Source organism: Pelodiscus sinensis, chromosome 8, assembly GCF_049634645.1.
Source record: "Pelodiscus sinensis isolate JC-2024 chromosome 8, ASM4963464v1, whole genome shotgun sequence".
Classification (NCBI taxonomy): domain Eukaryota; kingdom Metazoa; phylum Chordata; order Testudines; family Trionychidae; genus Pelodiscus; species Pelodiscus sinensis.
The window spans coordinates 67,960,055-67,986,299 of NC_134718.1; the positions used below are offsets into that span (position 1 = coordinate 67,960,055).

The following is a 26,245-nucleotide window of genomic DNA, read 5'->3' on the forward strand; positions in this document are numbered from 1 at the left end:
ACTGTGCAGTAAACTAGACTGCAGTAAGGGAGAAAATAGGTCAGATGATCATGCTGCCAGATTGGGACTCAGGAAACCTGCATTCAGTTCTTGGCTCTGCCACAGACACTCTGGGTGGCCTTGGGCACATCACTAAATCCCTCTGGCCGTGGGTCAGCAAGTCACGTAAGCACATGCCTAGGCTTGTGATTAGTCCCATTGAAGTTTATTCCCATTGCTTATGTACCTGGCTGACCTATGGCTGGTGTGCTGCAGTTTCCCTCCATAAAATGGGGATAATAAAGCTTCCCTTCTCTCATGTGTTTTCTGTTTAGACTGTAATCTCTTTGGGGCAGAGTCTGACTCTCTGTGTGTGTGGTGCATTTTCTGGGGCAATGGGACTTGGGTCTCAGTTGCGGCTTCTAGGAGTTTCTCCAGTAATGATAATTTGTAAAGCAGGCTTCGGCTCCTCCATGCTGACTGGTTGAGCTGTGCTTAAACTGCATTAGGCTGCGGAGCTTTAAACGCAAGTTCAGCAAACCCAGTTCCCAGTGTAGAATGGCCTGGACAGAGTTGCAAAGGAGTTTGCCTCTTAGTTGTGGGGAACAATTTGTTTCTCCTGAGTGGCATCAGAGCTGTGACTTGAGCCTTCCTAGGGACTGTCCAGCATCTGTGCCCACTTCAAGCGAACCTTGTGCCGCCCATAGATCTGTGATGTACCAAGTGCCTCTGCTTTCTGATGAACCACAAACCGACTTTTCCCTTTTGCTTCCTGACCAGGTACTGCCATTATAACTGAGCAAAAAGCAGCCATGTGGACGGACGGACGTTACTTCCTGCAGGCAGCACAGCAAATGGATAGCAACTGGATGCTCATGAAGATGGGTGGGTGGTCCTTCAGGATACTGCCCCCCTAATAGACCGAGAACTAAATAACAGGATTTGGAGGTGCTCCCTGCAGTCCCATTAATCGACTGCCAGGGTGTGTGAATGCACTCAGATGGGTATAGTGCCTTTCCAAAGGGAAACCTCAAGGGAACAGCACTGTGTGTTAGGATCAGCACCTGTGCTAGATGCTGCTGCTTTTATATCAGTCCAGGCACTTGCATTCGGGTGTGACTTCTGTGTCAGCTTGTGCTGTCACTTAGAGGTCTGTGTCAAATCACTTTTGTGTGTGTTTCTCGGTGCTACATTTTACCCCTTTTTCCACTCCTAGGCCTGAAGGATACGCCGACGCAGGAGGACTGGCTAGTGAGCGTGCTCCCAGAGGGCTCAAAAGTCGGTGTGGACCCTTTCATTATTCCAGCCGGTTAGTTTATTTTATGCCTGCCGTGTTGGGTGATGAGATTCTGCCTCCCCACATTCTCCATACGTGGCAGAGGATCCTTTTTCACTTTCCATGTTACAGCCTATTACTGCTGCGCAGCTAAGTGAGTTCCTCTTTAGCTGAAGCATTAGAGGCCGGTGGCTTTGGTGCTGTAGCTCTCCGGTTCATTTTCCACTGGTGACCGTGATACCTCGTATCTGATTGTCACTATGGCTTGTTACATCTGGATCTTGCTGCTGCTTCGACTTCTTCACCGGCAGGAGGTGCAGCGGTGGGGAAGGAAGCTTAGACTTTTCCAGTCTCCTTTAGCACAGAGGGAATGCCTGTGTTTCAAGACATTTGTGGCCAGCGCTCTTAGCTCTCTCCCCTTTGGCAGATCAGTGGACGAGGATGTCTAAAGCGCTGAAAAGCGCCGGCCATGTTCTTGTGCCGGTCAAAGAGAACCTGATAGATGCAATCTGGGTAGACCGCCCTCCGCGCCCCTGCAGACCTCTGATGACCCTGGACCTGAGCTACACAGGTTAGTGAGATCCAGTCCTGACTGAATGGATTCATTGTCCCTTCCCTCTTCTTCCTCCCTTTCCCTTATAAAGCGACAGGAGAAGTATCACTGCAGCCGGATGTGCTGTTGGATTAAATTAAGACTCTTGTTTATTCTCTACAACGACTTCTTTTGTTTTGGAAACCAGACATAAGCATTGGTTGTGCCTAGATACTACAGTGATGGGTTCATAACAAACACGCGCCTGTATGCTGCTGACGAAGCTGGGGATGTTTGTCATAAAGGAGCAGTAGGGAAGACATGCCAGAAATTGGGGGTCAGGCTTCTAGAACATTCTGGGCTCTTTGCATTGGGGCTTCATGGCTGTGCCTTTCTGCTGTGAGGCAACACATGAGGTGGCAATAGCATGTGTAACTAAAGAACCCAACCCACTCACAGCTGGCAAATGTATTTCCCAGGGATAGGCTGGAAAGAGAAGGTTGCAGCTCTGCGTGCGAAAATGGCTGAGAGAAAAGCCCTCTGGTTTGTGGTCACCGCCCTGGACGAAGTAGCTTGTAAGTATCCTGGGGGCTTAGTTTGTCAGATCTCCCTGACACCACAACAGCGGCGGGGAGCATTTTTTGGGTTGGGGGCCATTGGCCCACAGAAAAATCAGTTGGGAGCCACGTACGAGAAAAGCAAAAAACCAAAACCAAAAAGAACCCAACCAACCAACCAACCAAACCAAACCAAAACCCTCACTGATGTGGCCCCAGACTGTGAAGGAGAAAGGCATTCCCCTTGCACACTAAGTTCTGGTTAACAGATTTAGGGTATCAGATTTAGGGCTTCATCCAAGTAACTTGGGACTGGGTAGAGGTCCCATTTCCCAACCAGGAGAGAAAGTTGTGTTGTAGTGCAGAGGAGGGGATCCAGATGTGGCCCCCAGCTTGCCTGGATCTGGCACCCGAGTCTCAGAGCTTCCCCCAGCATTGGGGAGCCTGCCCTAACACTCCAGCACCCCTACTGTCCCACAGCAGGGCAAGAACACACTAAGGGTATGTCTACACTACCCTCCTAGTTCGAACTAGCGGGGTAATGTATGCATACCGCACTTGCAAATGAAGCCCGGGATTTGAATTTCCCGGGCTTCATTTGCATAAGTGGGGAGCCGCCATTTTTAAAACCCCGCTGGTTCAAACCCCGTGCAGCGCGGCTACACTGGCCTCGAACTAGGTAGTTCGAACTAGGATTCCTATTCCACGAGGTGTACCGGTAGCGAGCATTTGCTGGTCTTGTTCGGAACCAGTGTTCAACTTCAGGATGAACAAGTGACAATGCACTTAACATTGGCCTTCAGTTTGTAGTGTGTGGTATCTCTTGCTTAAATAGATAGTATGATGCCACAGCCATGTTTGTTTGCATGAACTGTGTTGTGTCTCCAGCATTCTTAACAGCCTCGTTAAGTACTTCTAAAATTGGCTTTGAAAGTGGGCTTATAAGGCTTTCTGCATGTTGATGCAGTCCAGAGGCCTGGTGTTTTGCTGCCTTTTCACATAGTTTGTCAGCATTGGCTTTGCTGATCGGTCTGACAAACCAAGTTCCTCCACTTTTACCAGTTATAGCATTGGAAAGCTTTCCTTCTTCGGAAGCTTTTTTGCAAGAGGTGCACCAGTAGCCAACTTTTGTAACTTCAATAAATGGGAACACTTTGATCGACAAACATCGGGAACTGCCTTTAGGTTTTGAAGACACTGTTTCTTCAGTAGGTAGCTGTATTTGTGCTTTGGGCTGGTCGGATGAAGATACACCACTTGACCCTTCAGATGACATGTTGATATATTCTTGGTTCTTGATGTTTTCTTCACCTTGGTTAGTTTTTGAGGCCTTTGAGTGGAAAAATTGTATTGTTTTTTGTTTTTTCATTTTCAATTTGACCAGCAACATATAAAAGAGATATGAATAAATTAAATGTTTTGTTAGGATAATGCAAATTTAACATAAGGATAAGGCAAAATATACCAAAACACGTAACAGAAAATATCATATTTCCTCTATATAAATCCATGGTACGTGCACACCTTGAATACTGTGTGCAGATCTGGTCACCCCATCCCAAAAAAGATATATGGGAATTGGAAAGGGTACAGAGATGGGCAACTGAAATGATTAGGGGTATGAAACAGGAGGAGAGATTAAAATGACTGGGAATTTTCAGCTTAGAAAAGAGATGACTAAGGGGGGATTATGATAGGGGGTCTATAAAATCTTGAGTGGTGTGAAGAAAGTGAATAAATATTATTTAATCCTTCATGTAACACAAGAACTAGCGATAGAAATGTAGCCGTGTTAGTCTGGGGTAGTTGAAGCAAAATGCAGGACAATGTAGCACTTTAAAGACTAACAAGATGGTTTATTAGATGATGAGCTTTCGTGGGCCAGACCCACTTCCTCAGATCAAATAGTGGAAGAAAGTAGTCACAACCATATATACCAAAGGATACAATTAAAAAAAATGAACAAATATGAAAAGGACAAATCACATTGCAGAACAGAAGGGGGATGCGGGGGGGGTGGGAAGGGGGAGGAAGGAAGGTAAGTGTCTGTGAATTGCTGATATTAAAGGTAGGGAGAGTGGGATGTTTGTGAGTTAATGGTATTACAGGTGATAATTGGGGAAACTGTCTTGGTAATGGGTGAGAAAGTTCAAAGACTTGTTAAGTCCTTGTTGGTAAGTGTCGAATTTTAACATGAATGACAGTTCAGAGGATTCCCTTTCAAGTGCAGATGTAAAAGGTCTTTGTAGCAGAATGCAGGTGGCTAAGTCATTTAGAGAGTGTCCTTTCTGGTTAAAGTGGCAAGAAACTGTTTTCTCTTTGTGATCTTGTCTGATATCTGTTTTGTGGGCATTAATCCTTTGGCGAAGTGTCTGAGATGTTTGTCCAATGTACATAGTAGACGGACACTTTCGGCACATGATAGCGTAGATTATATTTCTGGATGCGCAGGAATATGTGTTCTTGATCTTATAACTCACTTGGTTAGGTCCAATAATGGTATCAGCAGAATGAATATGTGGACAAAGCTGACTACAGTGAAAGACTCTGCCTCACACTATCCAAGAAATTAAGAAACCACCTGATAAGTATTTTATACAAGAAACAGAAAACCATCAAGAATGACATTTCTAACTTAGATCGTCTCATCTCAAGACAAACATCCACACCGACTGACACCTTGCAAGACTTTTGTTCCACCAGACAAGAAATCTACTATACACACTTCTATTCCCTACAACAAAGAAAAGACAATAAATTTTCTAACCTGCTCCATACCACTGGCTACAACAGCAACTGCCTCAACCCACCGGATAATATTGTTAACCTCTCCAGCTACAAACTCAATCCAGCAGAAGAGTCTGTCTTGTCCCGGGGTCTCTCTTTCTGCCCCACGTCCCCCACAAACTGGATACAATTTTGTGGTGACCTTGAGGCTTTTTTTCGCCGCCTCCGTCTCCGAGAATATTTCCAAACCACCACTGAACATCAATCTGACCTACCAGATCCCCCCTACCAACACCAAAGGAAAAATAATTCTATATGGACTCCCCCTGACGGTCGGAATTACAATCTGGATTTCTATATACACAGCTTCCGCAACAACGCACAGACTGACATTATTCGCAAACGACAACAAGCGACACACAATCTTAGCCGCGCTGAACACCATGCCATCCAGAGTCTCAAAAACAACCTGGACATTGTAATCAAACCAGCTGACAAAGGGGGTGCTGTGGTCATTATGAATAAGGCCGACTATAACCAGGAGGCAACCAGACAACTCTCAAACACCACATTTTACAAACCTCTCCCCTCTGATCCCACCTTGGACTACCAAAAGAAACTACACTGTCTCCTTAAAAGCCTCCCCACAGCTACTCGGGAACAAATCCTCACAGAATCACCTTCTGACCCCCGACCAGGATTGTTCTATCTACTTCCCAAGATCCATAAACCTGGGCACCCCGGACGTCCCATCATCTCTGGTATTGGCACGCTCACTACTGGTCTATCCAGGGGTATGTCTACACTACCCCGCTAGTTCGAACTAGCGGGGTAATGTAGGCATACCGCACTTGCTAATGAAGCCCGGGATTTGAATTTCCCGGGCTTCATTAGCATAAGCGGGGAGCCGCCATTTTTAAATCCCCGCTGCTTCGAACCCCGTGTAGCGCGGCTACACGGGGCTCGAACTAGGTAGTTCGGACTAGGGTCCTATTCCGAACTACCGGTACTCCTCGTGAAACGAGGTGTACCGGTAGTTCGGAATAGGCACCCTAGTCCGAACTACCTAGTTCGAGCCCCGTGTAGCCGCGCTACACGGGGTTCGAAGCAGCGGGGATTTAAAAATGGCGGCTCCCCGCTTATGCTAATGAAGCCCGGGAAATTCAAATCCCGGGCTTCATTAGCAAGTGCGGTATGCCTACATTACCCCGCTAGTTCGAACTAGCGGGGTAGTGTAGACATACCCTACCTATGTAGACACTCTTCTCAAACCCTTCGTAACCAATACCCCCAGCTATCTCCGAGACACTACTGACTTCCTAAGGAAACTACAAAACATCGATAACCTCCCCAATAATACCATCCTTGCCACCATGGATGTAGAAGCTCTATATACCAACATCCCACATGAAGACGGATTACAAGCAATTAGAAACACTATCCCAGAGGACACTACTGCCAACCTGATAGCAGACCTATGTAACTTTGTTCTCACCCACAATTATTTCCGGTTTGAGAACAACTTATACCTCCAGATCAGCGGCACAGCCATGGGTACACGCATGGCCCCACAGTATGCTAACATCTTTATGGCTGACCTAGAACAACGTTTCCTCAACTCCCGTCCCCTTTCACCCCTCCTCTACCTACGGTACATCGATGACATCTTTATGATCTGGACACATGGCCAAGAAACACTGGAGATATTCCACAGAGATTTCAACAACCTACACCCCACCATCAACCTCAGCCTGGACCATTCTACACGAGAGATCCACTTCCTGGACACCACCGTACAAATCAACAATGGAAAATTAGACACCACTCTCTACAGAAAACCCACCGACTCATACAGTTACCTACATGCATCCAGCTCCCATCCAGAACACACCACACGATCCATCGTCTATAGCCAAGCCCTTCGATACAACCGCATCTGCTCTAACCCCACTGACAGAGACCAGAAGCTTCAGGATCTCTACCAAGCATTTATAAATCTCAACTACCCACCCAGAGAAACAAAAAAGCAAATTGAAAGAGCCAGACGAATACCTAGAAACCATCTACTTCAAGACAGACCCAAGAAAACCAACAATAGAACACCACTTGTCATCACCTACAACCCCCAACTTAAACCTGTCCAACACATCATCAATAAACTACAGCCTATATTGGAACAGGATACCATACTCAAAGAGGCTCTGGGAGACAGACCCATAGTCTCCTATAGACAACCACCTAACCTCAAGATGATTCTTACCAACCACCACAGGACATACCACACTAATACCAACCCTGGTACCTTCCCTTGCAACAAACCCCGTTGCCAGCTTTGTCCACATATTCATTCTGCTGATACCATTATTGGACCTAACCAAGTGAGTTATAAGATCAAGAACACATATTCCTGCGCATCCAGAAATATAATCTATGCTATCATGTGCCGAAAGTGTCCGTCTGCTATGTACATTGGACAAACATCTCAGACACTTCGCCAAAGGATTAATGCCCACAAAACAGATATCAGACAAGATCACAAAGAGAAAACAGTTTCTTGCCACTTTAACCAGAAAGGACACTCTCTAAATGACTTAGCCACCTGCATTCTGCTACAAAGACCTTTTACATCTGCACTTGAAAGGGAATCCTCTGAACTGTCATTCATGTTAAAATTCGACACTTACCAACAAGGACTTAACAAGTCTTTGAACTTTCTCACCCATTACCAAGACAGTTTCCCCAATTATCACCTGTAATACCATTAACTCACAAACATCCCACTCTCCCTACCTTTAATATCAGCAATTCACAGACACTTACCTTCCTTCCTCCCCCTTCCCACCCCCCCGCATCCCCCTTCTGTTCTGCAATGTGATTTGTCCTTTTCATATTTGTTCATTTTTTTTAATTGTATCCTTTGGTATATATGGTTGTGACTACTTTCTTCCACTATTTGATCTGAGGAAGTGGGTCTGGCCCACGAAAGCTCATCATCTAATAAACCATCTTGTTAGTCTTTAAAGTGCTACATTGTCCTGCATTTTGCTACAAGAACTAGCGGTCACCCAATGAAATTAATAGGCACCAGATTTAAAAAAAAACAAAAGGAAGTACTTCTTCACACAACATAAAGTCAACCTGTGGAACTCTTTGCCAGGGGATGCTATGAAGTCCAAAACTATAACAGGATTAAAAAAACTAGATCAATTCCTGGAGACTAGGTCCATCAGTGGCTATTAGCCAGGATGGGGAGGAATGCAATACCATGCTGTGAGTGTCCCTAGCATGTTGCCAGAAGCTGGGAATGGGCAACAGGGGATGGATCACTTGATTACCTGTTCTGTTCATTCCCTTTGAAGAACCTGGCCTTGACCAATGTCGGAAGACGGGATACTGGGCTATATGGTCCACTGGTCTGACCCAGTATGACCATTCTTATGTAAAAATTAATTATAATGATAAAAATGTTTAGTACAGAAACTCCCCAACATAATGACCTCTCAAGATAGCAATGATGTGAAATAACAACCTTGGCAAATAATGCATTTTAAAAATCTTGGCCTACTAGGAAACACATTTATATAAGTTTCCATTCCCAGTCACAAATCTAGCATTCTGGAGCAAAGTCACTAAAATATAGTCCAACAAACAAATGTTTATTTAATGTGCCCCATATTTTCCCCTCCACCTCACCCCACTCACCGGTGTTGTCCTTGGTCAGTGGAGACTCAGAGTTCAGGGGTGCTTTCATGTGAGTACATCTCCCAGGTGCGGGGAAAGAAGGCACCTTGCTTGTTCCTCCAGCTGCTCACTGTTCGCTCTGGCCACTGTTGTTCGTTGTGCCACCGTTCACTTCACCGCTCTGTTGCCAATGGCCCTGCGCCGTCACCTGACCTCTGCAAGTTGGTCTCTTGAGGTTCCACCCAGCTCTCGGTGGGGAAACCTCACTGCTAGTGCAGTCTGGGCTGTCTCTTACACAAAAACACTGTCCCCACAGCAGGACTAAGCACTTAGACCTGATTATCAGTGATTTCAGCTGTAGTGGTCAAAACAAAAGACTATATATGGAACCTAATCAGCTCTGTCTTTAAACAGTGGAGAGGGGCTGATCAAATAGTACTTGTGACTCAGACAGACCATCAAGCAAAACACCTGTCCCCCACCCTCTCTCTTGATGCCCTCAATCAGTATGGTTAAGTACAGTTCCACTGCCCTTTACTCATACAGTAAGAACAACAACATTTCATCCCCTCCGCATTCAAGTGATTTGTAACCCAACCCCAGCCAAAATCTATCACTTGGGCAACACAGCTCTGTTTGCTGGATACCTAGGTAGATTAGGTGTGATTGTAAATACAATCAGGTCCTGAAGCCTTTCCCCCCAGCCTCCAGCTCATCACTAGCTGTCAGGGAGAGCTCATTTTGACTTGGCTTACAAATCATAATTTTAAATTATTAGGTTGGCCAACATCACCAAAGTGAATGCACTGACATTGTCATAAAAAACAACAGCTGTATAAGGAAGCTAGTCTATGTACATACTTTTAAAATCTATTCTACTTTTTCAGATACACATATCTTATCATACACTGTATATGCTTTTAAAGTGTGTATTAATGTTTCAATTTCAATTCAGATCTCCAAACAATCACTAAATTGGCATGTAACTAGTTCACAAAACTGCGGGGGTGTTGGAGAAATTCAGGGGGGGGTATACACCCCTATGGGGGCGGTGTAGGGAAATCCCTGCCTCTGAGGGTCCCATGGCTGCATGTGAGCTATGGACCTTAGCAGACTCTGGAGAACGAGGGGTGAGCTGCTGTCAGATTGCACAGATGAGCTAAAACCTCCTTGCCCGGCTGGTATCTCCCCTGCCGTCTCAGACAGAGCCTGAAGAGATCTTGCTGGGGTTATTAGTACTCAGCTATTTGGTGCCATCGTGTGGAGAACACAAATTACTGCCAGCGAGGCTCTGGGGAATTACAACAGCTGGACTCTGGCTTCAAGCCCTGGTGTGCCGCTGGAAGGTTGCTGTGGAGTCAGCGGAGTTTTGTTTTGTTTTCCTTCTCTAAGACTGTGGAAATTGCAGTGATGAAACCAGACTGATTCTCTGCTCTCTTCTCTTTCCTAGGGCTGTTTAACCTCCGAGGCTCAGACGTTGAATACAATCCAGTGTTTTTTGCTTATGCTGTCATAGGAACCGACACAATCAGGTCTCCGCCTTGTTCCTTCTTTATCTTTCCCCTGTGTTGCCCTGAAGTTCCAGGCCTGCTTACTCCGAGAGACTGGCTCTCTCAGTGTGCGTGTCCTTTTAAACTGCCCTTGCCACCTTCCTGCCCCGTCCTAGTCCTCTGATGTTCCAGGATAATCCATTTAGCTCCCCCTGCTCCCTTGTCATCATAGTGGTGATGGAGTCAAGAGCCTTTGGCTTGGTCCCTGCTCCGCTACCGTGTGACTCTGGGCAAGTCCTTTCATCTCTCTGTGCGTCAGTTCCCCCCTCTGTGCCATTGGGATCACGGAAAATAGTTTGAGATCTTTGTACCAAAGGGGCTGTAAGGAGCCACCGGCAGTGAGGCAGGTGCTAGAGAACTTTATCCAGGGAGGGATTTTTGAGACGTCACTTAGCGGAAGGGTCACTTCAAAACCACAATGACAGCTGCTACTGTACTCTGGGATTTTGGGGCTTTGGGCACCAAGGATCCTTCTCTTTTTGTTCTGTGCAACAAGCTTCCGTGGGACACAAGGATGGAGGCACATAAAGGTACTAGCCGAACGTGTATGATCTAGTGCAGTGGTTTTCAACCTTTTTTCCCCCATGACCCAGTTGCAGAAAGCTATTGATGCGCGTGGCCCGACATAGGCTCCGTCTACACTGCACGCTTATTTCAAAATAGCACGTTTACACTTCAGGGAAGCCTCAAAATTAGTCCGAGACAGGCTCCCCTAATGTAGATGTTCTATCTCGATTTAGAGCCCCAGGAGGCACTGGGGAGGAACAACTGAGAATGGCCCTGGGGAGGGGCTATTTCGAAATAGCAGCAGTGGAGCGTCTACACATGCCTTATTTTGAAATAGCTGTTTCAAAGTTGGCTTTAGTCCGCGTAGAATGAGGTTTACAGATTTTGGAATAAGCTGTCTGTTCTTTCGAAATTATTTTGAAAGAACGGAATGGCTGTGTAGACGCGCGCATTGTTATTTCGAAATAACGCTTGTTATCTCGAAATAACGGTGCAGTGTAGACATAATGTGACTGTGTGGGGGCTCCGGGGTGGGGCTGAGGAGTAGAAGCTTTGGGGTGCAGGAGGGGGCTCCGGCTTTGGAGGTGGGAGTTCAGGGCTGTGGCAGGAGGGGCTTACCTCGAGTGACTCCCGGTCAGTGGTGCAGTTGGGGGGCTAAAGCAGCTTCCTGCCTCTCCTGGCACCGGAGACCATGCTGCGCCCCAGCAGCAGGTTCCAGCCAATGGGAGTGCGGAGCTAGTGCTCGGAGCAGGGGCAGTGCACGGAGCCCTGTGTGCTCCCCCCTCCCTCACCTACAACCCGGGCCTGCTGTGCAGTCTGTAGTGCCAGGGCGGGCAAGTAGCCTGCTTTAGTACTTCCCCTTATCACCTGACCCTCCTGCAGCCACAAGACCCCGTGTCCACCACCCAGCACTGGATCACGGCCCACAGTTTGAAAACCCTGCTCTTGTGAAAGTTCTGTTCCCAGCTGTGAGCTGACATGCTCTGTGCATGCTCTGAGCCCTCTCCGTTATCTTCAGTTATATAATCTCTCCCGGGAAGGTGTGTGGGGGGGGTGGTTGTCAGGCTTAATTTGAATGCGGGTTGCAAAGTGCGTGGCGATCCTTGGATAACCTTGTCTGGATCAGTGCACAGTCGTATTTATAATTACATCCTCCTTCTCTCTGTTAAATGTGATCAGAACCGTGTGATTCCCCCCCCCCCTCTCCCCACAACTCCATCCGGCTGAAGCCCAAGTCTCACCCACGTGTTCTCTGCTGGTATGTTTCTGCAGGCTGTTTATCAACCACGACCGCGTGGCAGACCCGTCCGTGAGGGAACATCTGCTGCTGGATTCCGCCCTGGAGGCTGAGTTTAAAATCCAGGTGGCGCCATATGAATCCGTCCTGACGGAGCTGCAGGCAATCGGTGGGGCTCTCTCCCCCCAGGGGAAAGTGTGGCTCAGTGACAAAGCCAGCTATGCCCTGACCCAGGCTGTTCCCAAGGTTGGTGTGATGAGTGTTTTTAATTAAGGCATGAGCTCTCGGCTTCCCATCAGTGCCGGGTGCTACAAGTCTCATTCTTTGCCGGAGGGTGGGTTTGAAGAGACTGCCGGATTATCAGAGAGCTGTTGAGTGCAGGGGTAGCTGTCCACAGGGCAAGCCTTCAAGCTTCATAAGCCAATTCACCCTAAGAATCCTCAGATTCAGGGTAAGACAAGAACAGTGGAAGCAGAGGGTTTGGGGAGATGTGGGTAAACTAGGCTCCCTGTGCATGGATCTTGAAACTGATCCACACATGGCATAGATGAAATACACCCAATGATTCAGGTGTGGATAGAACCCCAGAGGGCATGTGGGGAGGCTGTGCTTAGTGGGGGTATCTAGAGATGACTTCCCTTATTTATTTCAGTGGCTTGTGGTGGGAGGCAAAAAGCAAAGAGTCTGACAGATAGTCAGGAGATGCAAGAGCCAAGGTAGACTGGATTTGTGTTCATTTGGCAAGGAATATTATGAGGACACAGATTGCATGAAATGGCTGGTTGCCCTTGTGATGGGTTAGCATGACTATGTAGGTGTAGGGACACTGTTGATATCAGAATTGCTTTGTTTCCTTTGTACTTGATACACCTTAGTATTGTGCTTGTAACTATATCTTCTGGTACTCATGAAGAAAGCCCTATCCCATGTTTCTCTCTAATTATGATACAGAGTATAACCATCCTTTTTAAACAGGAGGGCACTTATTCAAAGGAAACATACCTAAAATATGCTCTGTGAATTATTTTGGGGAATTATTTTGAGGAAGATGATCACCATGGATCCTTGTGGCCTTAGAATATATCGGAAAAAAACTATAATTACTGACAAATAAGCAGGCTTCCACACATCTTGAGTTCCAGCTATGTCTCCCTTGTTTACCAGAGACTACTCACTCTCTGGAACTCCATAGAGCATAGAGAGATATTAATGGCTAAATAATACACTACAAGTAAACATTACACTCAGCACTATTGCTGAGAGTAAGGACTTTTGGGTGGGTAAAGATTTAAAGAAGAGTAATTTACGGGTAGAGAAAGGTACCAATATAGGACACCTAGGATCTGGATCTTCAGAGAGGTTGAGCACCTATGTATCCATAGAGCTAGGGCAGCTTCCTATGTACCAGTGGTTCCCAAAGATTTTTACTCTACGGACCAGCAAACCCATTCACGAGCTTTCGGTGGATTGGCAACACTTTATTTACATATTTGCATATTCATTATGCAAACACTGAATATGCAAATAAAATGTTACTGGTCCGCCAAAACTCCAGCTCTGGCTGGGGACTGCCACAAACAGCCGGCGTCAGCTCCGGCAGTTGCCCGCCATATGCCGGCTGTTGTGCGGTGGTTTAACGGCCAGGGTGTACCCCAGCCCTGGCCCCCAAAGCTGCTGTGAACAGTTGGCTTCAGCTCCGGCAGCTGCTGTGGCCCTGCAGCCAGCAGTTCGCATCCTGCCACCGGTCTGCGGACCAGTGGTTGCGAACCGCTTCTCTATACCATCCTGTGGAGGGTGTTTCAGGCCTGTTCTGAAGCAACACGTCCTCTTCAGGCCCACAAACTCCTCGGCCCCTTTTCTGAGTCTCTAAGCAATGGTTCTTATGGGCCTGGCGATTTGCCATGTAGCCTCTTGCCCAGCAGTTGGAGAAGACGCCCTGAGTTCACGGCATACTGGCCACCAAACAGCCACTGTTAGGGACCATTATGGATTTGTGCCAGTGACCGAGAGTGGAAAAGTCTCCATTGCCAATCCAGCGAGCAGCTCCATCTCAGCCGTTGGGTTCTTCTAAAATGACTCTTCTTCTCATGCTTTCCCTTATTGAGACTGTCACTGGGACAGTCTGTGGCCCTGGCCGCGTTAGATTAAGAACAGTTGGGTGGTGGGGGCCTTCATGGAAGGCCTGGGTGAAACTTTGGGTGGCATCTTTGGAAGTGCTCAGTGCTGGCCTGTCTCTGCTCTCATTGAAGTCAGTGGTAAAACTCGGGGACGCAGTAGCAGAGTGGTGCAGGGAAACTGTCCCTGTTGTGTGGACAGAGAGATCTCAGCTTCATTGAGGTGGGCCTGACGCAGGGCGTTACTCATCAATATGATCACTTAATGTAACCAATCGTGTAGTTGTTTATGTCCCAGCCATCCCCTTCCTGCCACCAATCCCACAGGATAATCTACAAGACAGCTTTACATGGCCCACTGTGCCGCTGAGCCGTTGTCTGCCGCTCTGGTTGGGATGACGTTTTCTGTTCTTGTCTTGCAGCCCCCTACCTGTTGTAGTGAACATTTGCAGGGTTGGGCTGTTAAGCTGCATTTTGGCAGAGACATCTGGGTTTGAAGGCCCTTCTCTTGCAAAAAAAAACATTATGGGGTTTTGAAGAGCAACCTAGGTTTCATGTCGCATGAAACAAACCTCTCCAGCTGCAAAGGCAGTTTATAAATCCCCCTGTTGTCTATTTAACAATATACCTAAGCTAATATCTGTCCTGTCAAACATGCCATTTACTGTGTTCAAGAAAGCCAGCAGTGTGTGTTATTTTTCTCTGATTATGTATGTTGGCCGTGTCTCTGCCTTGTGCGATAGTACAGATGTGGAGCCTGTGAAAACGTTATAATTTACGCCGCCACCAGTCTCTTTGATCGATGATGGTGCTCTTTGTACCTTTCTGCCAACTCATAAGAAACATGTGTGCTTTGCCTGATAGAAAAACAAATCATCAGGATGTAGAACATGTGTAACCCAGATAAATCTCCCGGCCTCTTTCCTTAGTCAAACCTCACCTCCTGACAACAGCACATTGCTCTGTACCAATTGCTGATGCCGTGGAAAACGGCTGCACAGAACTAAAACGCGCTGCAAGGCCTCTTCTCAGGATAGTTGGGTTTATTAATTTTGGATGGCTGGGTCAACTCTTCATCTGGTAGAAACCAGTGTTGGCGTCAATGAAAACACCTTTTGCCAGAGTAGCGGAACTCAAAGGACCAGAACCTTAGCTTAAGTCAATTGAAAGAGCCTCGTAGCAGGGTGCCATCCTGTGGCCTGGTGTGGTCCTGATGGCACCTTGCCCTCAGTTTCCCCCTTGAGTTCTTTGCAATGATCGAGACTCCGTCCAGAGTATTCAGGCCTTTTTGTGGGGCCTTCATTCGTTCTCTTCCAAATAGCGTCTTTTAACTCCTTTGGGCCCATCCTCCTCCTCATTTGATCCTGAGTCCCACAGCCTCCTGCCTGAGGTCTGGTGAGTGTTCAATCAGACTGCTTTGCCTGGCCAGAGAAGTCCTGCAGCCTCCTTCTATGGAGCTGTGCTTGCTCTAGTCAGCTGCAGCCTTAAACCAGCTTTTCCCAGCTGGCCCCTTTTTTTATCTAGAGAGGAGGCAGGGTATATATGGCCCCTCCTTCCCAGGGCTCATCCTGGTTGGCTGGGAGAGAGGGGAGCCTTGCCCCACACAATCCCTTAAAGAAACAGTACCGTGGGTTTTGTTCCCAACCATTAGCTGTTCCCCTAGGACAAACCACTTCTCTCCAGTACCTGCCTTGCCCCTCCACTCCACTCCCTTTGTCCACTCCAAAGTCCCAAGGCCTTTAAAGGGACGTGTCCTGGACCAGGGGTCCGTTGGACCCTAATCTGTACTACACTTAAAGGAGACACCGGTTCAATCGCAGTGTAGTTGTATCAGTTTATATGGCTAAGGGTCTGGCTCATAATAAGTAATATAGGATTATTATGATTAATTTACATTAACTTAGCACCTGGACACTTCCGCTGAGACCAGAACCCCGTTGTGCTGGGCCCAGTGCAAACACAGCGCAAGACTGCCCCTGAAGAGCCTAGGAATAAGATAGACAGAGGGATGAGGGGAAAAGGAGTTAAGTGGCTTGCTCAAGATGTAAATATACTTTTAGCAGAAGATAAATACACCCTGACCACGTATGTAAAATTGTCAACCTACATCCTAAATACATTGGAGTCTGTCCTGCCTCTGGTAAATGAAATTTCCTATGGCTGTTGAGCACCTTTTACTGTGACGTTCTAAGGGAGCATTCTCCTGCTACTGTAAAATATTTGGAAATGGTAAATCATTTAGTGGTCAGAGCAGAGGCATGGGAGTCAGGACCAGGGCTCTATTCTTCGCTCTGTGTCTGATTTGCTGTGAGACTTCAGGAAAGTCACTTCTGTCACAACTTTTTGAAAGGCTTCATTAGTCCCAGCTGCCTGGCGAGGCCTTTGTTTTCTACTATGTCCAAGCATAGGTCAGACACAAGGGAGACTGGCTGTGGATCCCTGACTCAACTACCTGGCCCTGGCACAAGGGAGATCTGCAGATGGGCAACTTTAACTTGGCATTGGTGTGAAGTCCCTAGGGTTGCCAGGTGTCTCGTATTGACACCTAAAATGTCTGGTATTTTCTGATTTTTTTTCCCCAGCCAGGAGGCGAGAACCCTGCGTGCTTACTGGGTTCCGCAGGGGAGCTGTCCGTCCTGGCACAGGGAGACAAGATGGCAGGTGGCCGCCAGCAGCCTGTTAGGGCCAAAAAGCCTCAAAAGCGTTTCTTAAAGGGGCCAGGCTTTTTTTAAAACTTTTAAAAAAATTTTTGCTTAACTCTCGGGGTCCTTTTTTTTTTCCTCAACAACTTTGGTCTCCCCCTTTTTTTTCTCAACAGAATTTTTTCCCCAGTGGGTTTTTTTTTTGGGGGGGGGGAAGGGGAGTGTGTTCTGTATTTTTGGTTAAACCATCTGGCAACCCCAGACGTCCCTTGGGGAGCTGCTGCCATGGAGGATTGATCAAAATAGAGCTCTGCTCTTCTGCACCCTTGCTGGTATTGCTTGCACCCCCTCCGCCCCCAGGAATGTGCTAGTGTCTCCAGGGATCAAACATTAATCTTCAATGAAAGATGATGTCCTGTGAGGAAACCTCCAGGAATATGTCCAACCTTAACCCCCTTCCTCTTCTAGTCTTCTCAGCTTGCCTCCACCTTCCCCTTCTCCGAGGATGGGTGATGAGTAATGGAGGTGGTTCCATCATCCCTTATTCCAGTCTTATGCCAGTGGAAAGTTCTGCCCAAGGGCTACTCTCCACCTGACACCTCGGCCTGCTTTAAGGCCACTTGATGGCATGGGGGGTCGCACTCTTCGGGCCTGGTTTTTAGGGACGCAGCTCACCATACACTTGGCTTAGTAAGTGCTCAGAACCTCTGCCGAACAGACCCTACGTGTCTCAACTGCCGCACCCAAGATTGTAGGCTTGGGGCCTAAGCCTTCTTGTGCCTTCGTTGTCCCACGTGCCGCTCAAGGCTGACCGTTCGGAGGTACTGCCCGTGGCTGGTTGTGGCTCTTAGTTTGCTCTCTGAGTTCTAATGAAGGCTGAGGAAGCTCGTCAGAGCAGGGGCTGTTCCTCGGCCATGTTCTGACCGGCGTGTAGCAATCCGCCAGCCATAGGCAGAGAGCCAGGCTGCTGTAGAAGTCCAAACTGCGGTTCTGCTAAAGCCCCAGCTCGTCATCAGGCAAGCGTGTGCGGTGTGAATGCCCAGGATGTAATCCCTTTCCTTATGCTCTAGGCTCACCGCTACCTCACCCCGTACACCCCCTTGTGCATCGCGAAGGCCGTGAAGAACGCAGCCGAAACAGAAGGCATGAGAAGAGCACATGTAAGTGAAGCACCGAGTGCGGTCGATTCTGATCATCTCTCAGAGCTGGCGAGGGTGTTTCCCTTTCAGGCAGGGGGAGTGTTTCAGTTGGACTTGTGCCTCCGATTAAGAAGCAAATAATACCGTGGCTGGTGTGCTAGAATATTTTTCTTTTCTAACCTGCTGCCGCTCACCCGCTGCTGTTAATAGGGGCCGTCAGCCTAACCATGCTCCCTTTAAAGCTGTCTGAATCCTTTTCTGAGCTGTCAGACATTGCCTGGGACACAAACCAAGCCCTGCCATTCCTTTCTATCATGTTTGCTGCAGCAAGGCCTTCGCGGTGCATTTCTATAGTCTCACGTTTTACAATGACCAGATGTTGGTCGATTGCCCACCCCCCAGCCAGCACTGCTTTTTGTCCAGTCCCTTCCCGGTGGCCTGATGGCCTGATGATGAGAAAGGGCCGAGTCCCCTGCCTTGGAAGAAAGGAGATTCCTCTTTAAGATGTCTCATGGTGGGCCTTTAAAATTGCTGGCGCGGCTTTGGAAATTCATGGGCTCTTGTTTCTCCAGCCTGACTTCTCTGGAACCATCGGGTGAGTGGGGAAATCCTGTCCAGCATAACTCTCAGGGTCACCAGACAAGCCTTCCCACTGGGGATGTTAAAAACATTCAATATGGTAACTGTGTAACCGCTAAAAAAAAATCTATGTGCTGTGAAAGGCGACTCTCCTAGCACACCATCCAAAGTGGTGTTTGCTTCTTCAGCTGAGGCATGAGTCCAGTTATACTGCAGAGCCTGCAGCAATGCCTTCCTGGGGGCGGGGCCACCACCCTCTGCTTGCCTGGCTCCCGGGAAGGAGGCTTCGGTGCCCTGGGAGCCAGCTGAGTTTAACTGATACCATTAACCAATAAGCACCAGCTTAGGTGAAACGGTTAATCGGTTCAACTCTGACATCCCTACTTCCCACCACATGTAGGCCCCCAGGCAGGTCTTAAAGCTTTGAACAACATGTACGGGGGTACTCGTCACCTTCCCTGTTCTCAGTCAGAATCATACAGTGTTCCAGGCCCATACAGTGTTCCAGACCCATACAGCGTTCCAGACCCAGGTGAATTCTGCAAGGCAGGGATTGTCCCTTTGCTATGTCTGTACAATGCCCTGTGCAACGAGGCCCCAATGTGTGCTGGGCCCTGAAGGCAGTACTACGGGACAGCCATGAACCGCTACTATGGAGGGGTAGAAATAAGGAACCAAGGGTATAACTCTCTACTCGAGAGTTCAGCATTTTCTGGGCAAGCCCTTTTCAAAGGGCTCCTCATTTTTGGGGGACCATCTTGACACCCCTGAAATGGGGCTGTTGGTCAGAAAGGGCCGAGTCCCCTGCCTTGGAAGAAAGGAGGCTCCTTTTTAAGGTGCCTCATGGTGGGCCTTCAAAATAGCTGGCGCGGCTTTGGAAACCCATGGGCTCTTGTTTCTCCAGCCCGCCTTCTCCTCTGGGACCATCGGGTAAGTGGGGAATCGTATTCCAAGGGAACTTGGCATGGGGTTTGGTCCATCCAGGTGCTAATACCTTCCTGAGGGGCATGGGGCACTCCACTCCCGGCTCACGGGGCGCTCGACACCTGACAGAAGCAGGCCATGTAAGCAGGTGGGACCCGCTAACACCAAGTGGTTCTTGAGACCCTTAAAGTAGCCAGTCCAGCTATGGAGGTTTATGACTCTGCCACTACCTTTTGAGCTACGGCAGGTGAGTCATTTAGCTCTGGCAATGGAAGCCCATGTTAGATCCAGAAGTCCTCTGTGAAATCCCTGCTCCTGGTAAACCGCCCAGGGTTGTTGCAAAGGCACTAAAAATGCAGTCACTTGAATGGAAGGAGCAGCAATGGGGTGACATGTATCTGCACAATAAAGGAGCAGCCAGAGCCGGGGGCATGAGACAAAGAACCAGCGAGGCAGCAGCCACCGTGGGCCCTGAGGCAAGAGGCAGGGCCTTGGGTGGAGGGGGGGGGGGGTGCTTCGGGCTTTCAGCTCTTGGCGCTCGCCAGGAGGCCCCCACCCCAGCCTGTGGGGCTCCATGCACTGCCCCTGCTCTGAGCACTAGCTCCACACTCCCATTGGCTGGGAAGCTGCTGCTGGCTGCGTCTGGAGTGCAGCATGGTCTGCGATGCCAGGAGAGGCAAGAAGCTGCTTTAGCCCGCCCACTGCACTGCTGGCTGGGAGCCGCTCATGGTAAGCCCCTCCTGCCCCAACCCTGCTCCCCCCCAAAGCCAGAGCCCCCTCCTGCACGCCAAAGCTCTCCTCCTCAGCCCCACCCTGGAGCCCACCCTCTAGTCAAATTATGTTGGGTCGCGGCTATCAAGAATTTTCTTCAGCTGGGTCATGAGAATAGAAGTTTGAAAACCGCTGGGTTAGAAAATATGACTTACTGCAATAGACTCAAGCAGCTCTGTCTATTAAGCGTACCAGCAACAAGATTAAAGGGGGCCTTGCTCATAGTCTATAGGTACCGGCACAGGGAACAAATATTACATAAGAACATAAGAACGGCCGTACTGGGTCAGACCAAAGGTCCATCTAGCCCAGTATCCTGTCTGCCGACAATGGCCAGCACCAGGTGCCCCAGAGAGGGTGGACCAAAGACAATGATCAAGCGATTTGTCTCCTGCCATCCCTCTCCAGCCTCTGACAAACAGAGGCCAAGGACACCATTTTATCCCCTGGCTAATAGCCTTTTATGGACCTAACCTCCATGAATTTATCCAGCTTCTCTTTAAACTCTATTATAGTCCTAGCCTTCACAGCCTCCTCTGGCAAGGAGTTCCACAGGTTGACTACACGCTGTGTGAAGAAGAACTTTCACACTATTTAATAACAAGCTCATACATTTCTCTTCAAACTGAAAACACGATCCAATGGCTTTAAAATTCAGACTGGAGATCAGCTGTGCGTTTTTAACAGTGAAAGTAATCATAGAATCTTAGAACACTAGGACTGGAAGGGACCTCGAGAGGTCATTGAGTCCAGTCCCCTGCCCTCGTGGCAGGACCAAATACTGTCTAGACCATCCCTGATAGACATTTATCTAACCTACTCTTAAATATCTCCAGAGATGGAGATTCCGCAACCTCCCTGGGCAATTTATTCCAGTGTTTAACCACCCTGACAGTTAGGAACTTTTTCCTAATGTCCAACCTAAACCTCCCTTGCTGCAGTTTAAGCCCATTGCTTCTTGTTCTATCCTCAGAGGCCAAGGAGAACAAGTTTTCTCCCTCCTCTTTATGACACCCTTTTAGATATCTGAAAACTGCTATCATGTCCCCCCTCAATCTTCTCTTTTCTAAACTAAACACATTTCTTTCAGCCTTCCTTTATAGGTCATGTTCTCTAGACCTTTAATCATTCTCGGTGCTCTTCTCTGCACCCTCTTCAATTTTTCCACATCTTTCTTGAAATGCGGTGCCCAGAACTGGACACAATACTCCAACTGAGGCCTAACCAGCGCAGAGTAGAGCGGAAGAATGATTTCTCATTTCTTGCTCACAACATACCTGTTACTGCATCCCAGAATCCATCACACTGATTTATGTGACTCATATTCAACTTGTGGTCCCTAACCCCTAGATCCCTTTCTGCCGTACTCCTTCCCAGACAGTCGCTTCCCATTCTGTATGTGTGAAACTGATTGTTCCTTCCTAAGTCGAGCACTTTGCATTTGTCTTTATTAAACTTCATCCTATTTACTTCAGACCATTTCTCCAATTTGTCCAGGTCATTTTGAATTATGACCCTATCCTGCAGATTAGTCGCAACCCCTCCCAGCTTGGTATCATCTGCAAATGTAATAAGCGTACTTTCTATGCCAATATCTAAATCGCTGATGAAGATATTGAACAGAGACGGTCCCAAAACAGACCCCTGCGGAACCCCACTTGTTATGCCTTTCCAGCAGGATTGTGAACCATTAATAACTACTCTCTGAGTACATTTATCCAGCCAGTTATGCACCTACCTTATAGTAACCCCATCTAAGTTGTATTTACCTAGTTTATTGATAGGTAAAATGAACCATGGGAACAATTTACCAAGGGTCGTGGTGGATTCTCCACTGGGGACAATTTTCAAAAGAAGGCTGGGTGGCTTTCTGAAAGCTCGGCTCCAGGGATTATATTGCGGGGCATTCTGTGGCTCGTGTTATACAGGAGGGCAGACCCAGATGATCACAGTGGCCTCTTCTGGCCTTGGAATCTATGAGAACACTTCCAGTGCATCACAGAAGTTAGAGGCTAGAAAGGCTGCTTGGATCACTTATCTCATCTCCCTGCCAGCGTGCCCTGTCTTAATAGCTCATTGTCTTTTCACAAAAAAAAGACTTTTCTTCGCAGCTTTATAAATCTGATGTGCACTCAATTCCCTTTTTCTTTTTTTGCTTATTTTAATACAGATTAAAGATGCCGTGGCTCTGTGTGAGCTCTTTAACTGGCTAGAGAAAGAGGTAGAGTATGAATTTCTTGTGTTTTGAACTTGGGTAATTTTTTTTTCATTTGCATGCGCTTTTCAATGCTGTGGAATTTCTTTTGAGTAGGAGAGGGAAGGAAAAGTGCCCGTTTTTATTTGGTTGATTTTGAGGCTATGGTTTTGAGTCTGGTTTCCATCTAAAGTGGAATGAGAATTTGAATCATGCTCAAAAGGCAGATCAGGCAAATTTGCCTGAGTGGGTGAGGAAGGGCTAATAAAGGAGGTACTATTTTCCTGCTGACTTTGGTGTAGTAGATGGCAGAAGAGTGTTGCATGATACAGTGCGGTGTTTCAGGGATGTTCTCGAGGTAAGCAGTGTTGCCCAGTGGTTATGGCAGTTTGACGCCTAAGCCCAAGGTCACAGTTTCGAGAGAGTGGAGGGGGGACAGTAGCCTTGCGCCCCAGGTTGTGGCTTGCTTTTCTCCCCGTTCCCCTGATGTTAAGGGAGCGAGGGGAAAGTACTTGCATTCTATGAATTACTCCTCTGCCCCCTCCCTTGACCAGCCAGGAGTGAGAGGCATGCACAGAATCCAAGTACTTTCCCTTTGCTCCCTTATCGACAAGGGTCTGTGAAGAAAAACAAACAGCTACCCCTCCTTTCCCGTACCCGCTGCTCTCTTGAAACTCCATCCTTGCCTAAGCCACACTGATGTAACCTGTTTGGGTGCCTTCATGAGTTCCACCGGATGCCTCCCGCATCCCACTGTAAACCTGGCCTTAGGCCACATGACCAGTGTCCTGTACTGCCATTCACCCATGGTATGAGCTTCGGCAGATCTACTGCAGCTGTGTCTCCATTGCCCTACTCCCCTCGCTAAAATGGTTAACATTATTTTTTGTGTAGTGTTTTGAGATCTGTGGCTTAGAGCACTCTCTGAGCACGGGTAGCTTTTAGAAGTATAATGGGTTTAATTATATTTCCATAAGTGCAGTAGTGCCTTAGATGCTACCGCAAATTGGCATTAGCGCTAAAGCCACAGATGATTGAAATGGAAAGCAGTGGTTACATCCAGTTTGATTTTTCACCATTTATTCTAAACGGGTGCCTTTCCATGTCGCTCCTGATCTTCGAAACAGCTGCTGCCATGGGTGACATGACTTCTCTGGGCAGCTTCATTGAGGTCAGGGCATACTAGAGTGGCTGCTTGCACCACAGCGGCCCTGAAACACTGATGTTGCATTGGTCTGTTTCATGGCCCACTTGGCACAATGCCTCTCCATCACGGGAGGAGGGTCCATGAAATCAAACCCAACACACCTCTCTTCAGAGTAGGTGGTGTAAAGGCTAAGGGGAAATTCTCTTTCATCGTTGGCTTGCTTCCTTTGTAGGGCTGCCAGGTGTCCGGTTTTGGCCCGCACAGTCTGTTATTTCTGTCCCCTGTCCAGAAAATACTGGACATGTAAATTTTTTTTTTGCTCAACCAAGTTTTTTTCCTGCCATGTTTGGGATTTTTGGTGAAAGCGTCTGGCAAGCCTATTGCTTCGGTTGATCTGAGGAAGTGGGTCTGACTCACGAGAGCTCATCATCTAATAAACCATCTTGTTAGTGTTTAAAGTGCTACATAGTCCTGCATTTTGCTTCAGCTACACCAGACTAACACGGCTACATTTCTATTACTATTCCTTCGGTAGGTGACTTGATAACTTTTCCCTCTTCTCGTCCCTTAGGTTCCAAAGGGATCTGTTACTGAAATCTCAGCTTCAGACAAAGCAGAGGAGTTTCGCAGGTAAAACAGCAACAACAACAAAAACAAACAAACAAAACAAAACAAACAACAAAACAAAAAAACCCAAAACTGCAGTCAGGGCGTTTTTCTGGGTGGTTTTCTGATTCTTTGTTAATTTCCCCTTTTCCTGGTACATGTTGTCCAAGGCCAAGCAGATTTCAGATGGTTTGATTTGGGCACTAGTAAAAGAGGTTTTGTGGCCACTGGGTTAGGATCTTGCGGGGGAGCAACTCCTGACTTTCCTTGCCTTCTTCTGCTGCTGGTTATTGACTTCTCCCTTAGCCAAGCAGGGGGAGAGAAAGATAGCAGGACTCAGCCAGTTGGGACATTACGGCTGAACTTGCTTGGCTCCTGTCTAGCAGTAGAACAACCTCTAAGCAGATGGCTGCGGGACTGAACTGATCTGTCTGGGGAGGGGAAAGGTTTTGGGTGAGGTGAAATGGAGGCGGGGAGGAGGTTTGGGAGCTGGCTGGAGACTGTTTTATTATCTGAGCGTGCTGGTGACGTGCACTGGCTCCAGCTCAGGTCTCACTCATGGTCTTTCCTTTCAGCCAACAGAAGGATTTTATCGACTTGAGCTTTGCTACCATTTCAAGCACGGGCCCGAACGGCGCCATCATCCACTACAAGTAAGAGAAGCGCAGCCCCTCGGCTCTTCAGCAAACACACTTGCAGTAGCTGGCATGGCTTCCCCATGGAGCAGTAGCCAGGTTGGGAAGAGCTGGCGTTGTTTGGTCCAGGCAAGGAAAAAGACATCCCTGTCGCTCGCCTACTGGCTTGACGTTGGCAAAGCTTCCTTCCCCAGGGATCCCAGTGCACTTCTGGAGATGCTGATGCTTAGATGCCAGTGTTGAACCAGGGATTCCTGGCCAGCAGGGGACCATCCCAGGTGGTGGCTGGCTCAGCCAATACAATGGGCCCCACTCCTGTTCCGAGGAAAATCCAGAGCATCCCGCCTGTACCCAATTGAGGGCTCAATTTAAGCAACCCCACCCTTTCCTTTTTGAAGGCTCATGGTGTAGAATCATAGAACACTAGAACTGGAAAGGACCCTGAGAAGTCATCCAGTCCAGTCCCTTGCCCTCATGGCAGGACCAAGCATTATCTAGATCATCCCTGACAGGTGTCTGTCCAACCTGCTCTTAAATATCTCCCATGATGGAGATCCACAACCTCCCTAGACAATTTATTCCAGTGTTTAAGCACCTGGACGTTAGGAGAAACTCCCTGCCAAGCCTAAGCCTCCCTTGCTGTAATTTAAGCCCATTGTTCTTATCTTATCATCAGAGGTCAAGGAGAATTTTTTTTCCCTTTTCTCCCTGTAGCACCCTTTTAGGTACTTGAAAACCGCTATCATGTCCCCTCTCAGTCTTCTCTTTTCCAAACGAAACAAGCCCAGTTTTCCCTTATAGGTCATGTCTTCTAGACCTTGAATCATTTTTGTTGTTCTTCTCTGGACCTATCCTTATCCACAGGGCTCAGGAAGGAACCTGGTCAATTTAAGAACCTTCCCTTTCCCTCAGAGCTCCGGATGTTTAGGGCACACACGGAAGAAGCAAATCTCTTATGCTCACAACTCCCATATACAACAAATGTCACCTGGTGGCCAGGTAGGGCTTCCCGGCATTGCCTCCTTCCCAAGCAAGTTGTTTACACTTTATCTTTCATGCCCCAGGGTGACTTAGTTGTGACCTTTTCTGCTCGTGCAGATGGTCAGCGTTCAAACACCGGTCAGAGCTTGTCTGGCACTGGATTGAGTCTCTTTCTCTAGCCTCCTTTGTTTCCCAGCATCTGGGGGTCTCTACTGTTTTGCCTTGGTGGTTATAGCTCTCTGAGGCGGGTTCACCTTATTAGCAGCAGAATATTCCTTGTGTCAGTGGGGAACTCCCTGAGTTTCACCCAAGGCTGGTTTACTTTGGGGAAGGGGAAAGGTTTGATCAGGTCTCAGGCCTGTATTCCAATGTTGGAAGTGGAGGTGAAGGCCATGGATAATGTAACCCGTGGCATGGATCCATGATGATGGCCATGCAGGGGCAATGACAGTTCCACCCTAGCATCC

The 26,245-nt window shown here is 47.9% G+C and overlaps 1 protein-coding gene across 2 annotated transcripts in view; it reads left to right on the forward strand.

The window, feature by feature from the left end:
• XPNPEP1 (X-prolyl aminopeptidase 1) overlaps positions 1–26,245 on the forward strand; it is a 62,041-nt gene that overhangs the window by 20,184 nt on the left and 15,612 nt on the right. For both annotated transcript variants that reach the window (XM_075935514.1, XM_075935515.1), the window contains 10 exons: positions 760–864; positions 1,196–1,288; positions 1,683–1,826; positions 2,267–2,362; positions 10,203–10,284; positions 12,082–12,292; positions 17,873–17,962; positions 22,386–22,436; positions 24,128–24,186; positions 24,738–24,815. In XM_075935514.1, coding sequence (XP_075791629.1) covers positions 760–864; positions 1,196–1,288; positions 1,683–1,826; positions 2,267–2,362; positions 10,203–10,284; positions 12,082–12,292; positions 17,873–17,962; positions 22,386–22,436; positions 24,128–24,186; positions 24,738–24,815 — 1,009 coding nt within the window. The remainder of the gene's footprint in view (positions 1–759; positions 865–1,195; positions 1,289–1,682; positions 1,827–2,266; positions 2,363–10,202; positions 10,285–12,081; positions 12,293–17,872; positions 17,963–22,385; positions 22,437–24,127; positions 24,187–24,737; positions 24,816–26,245) is intronic.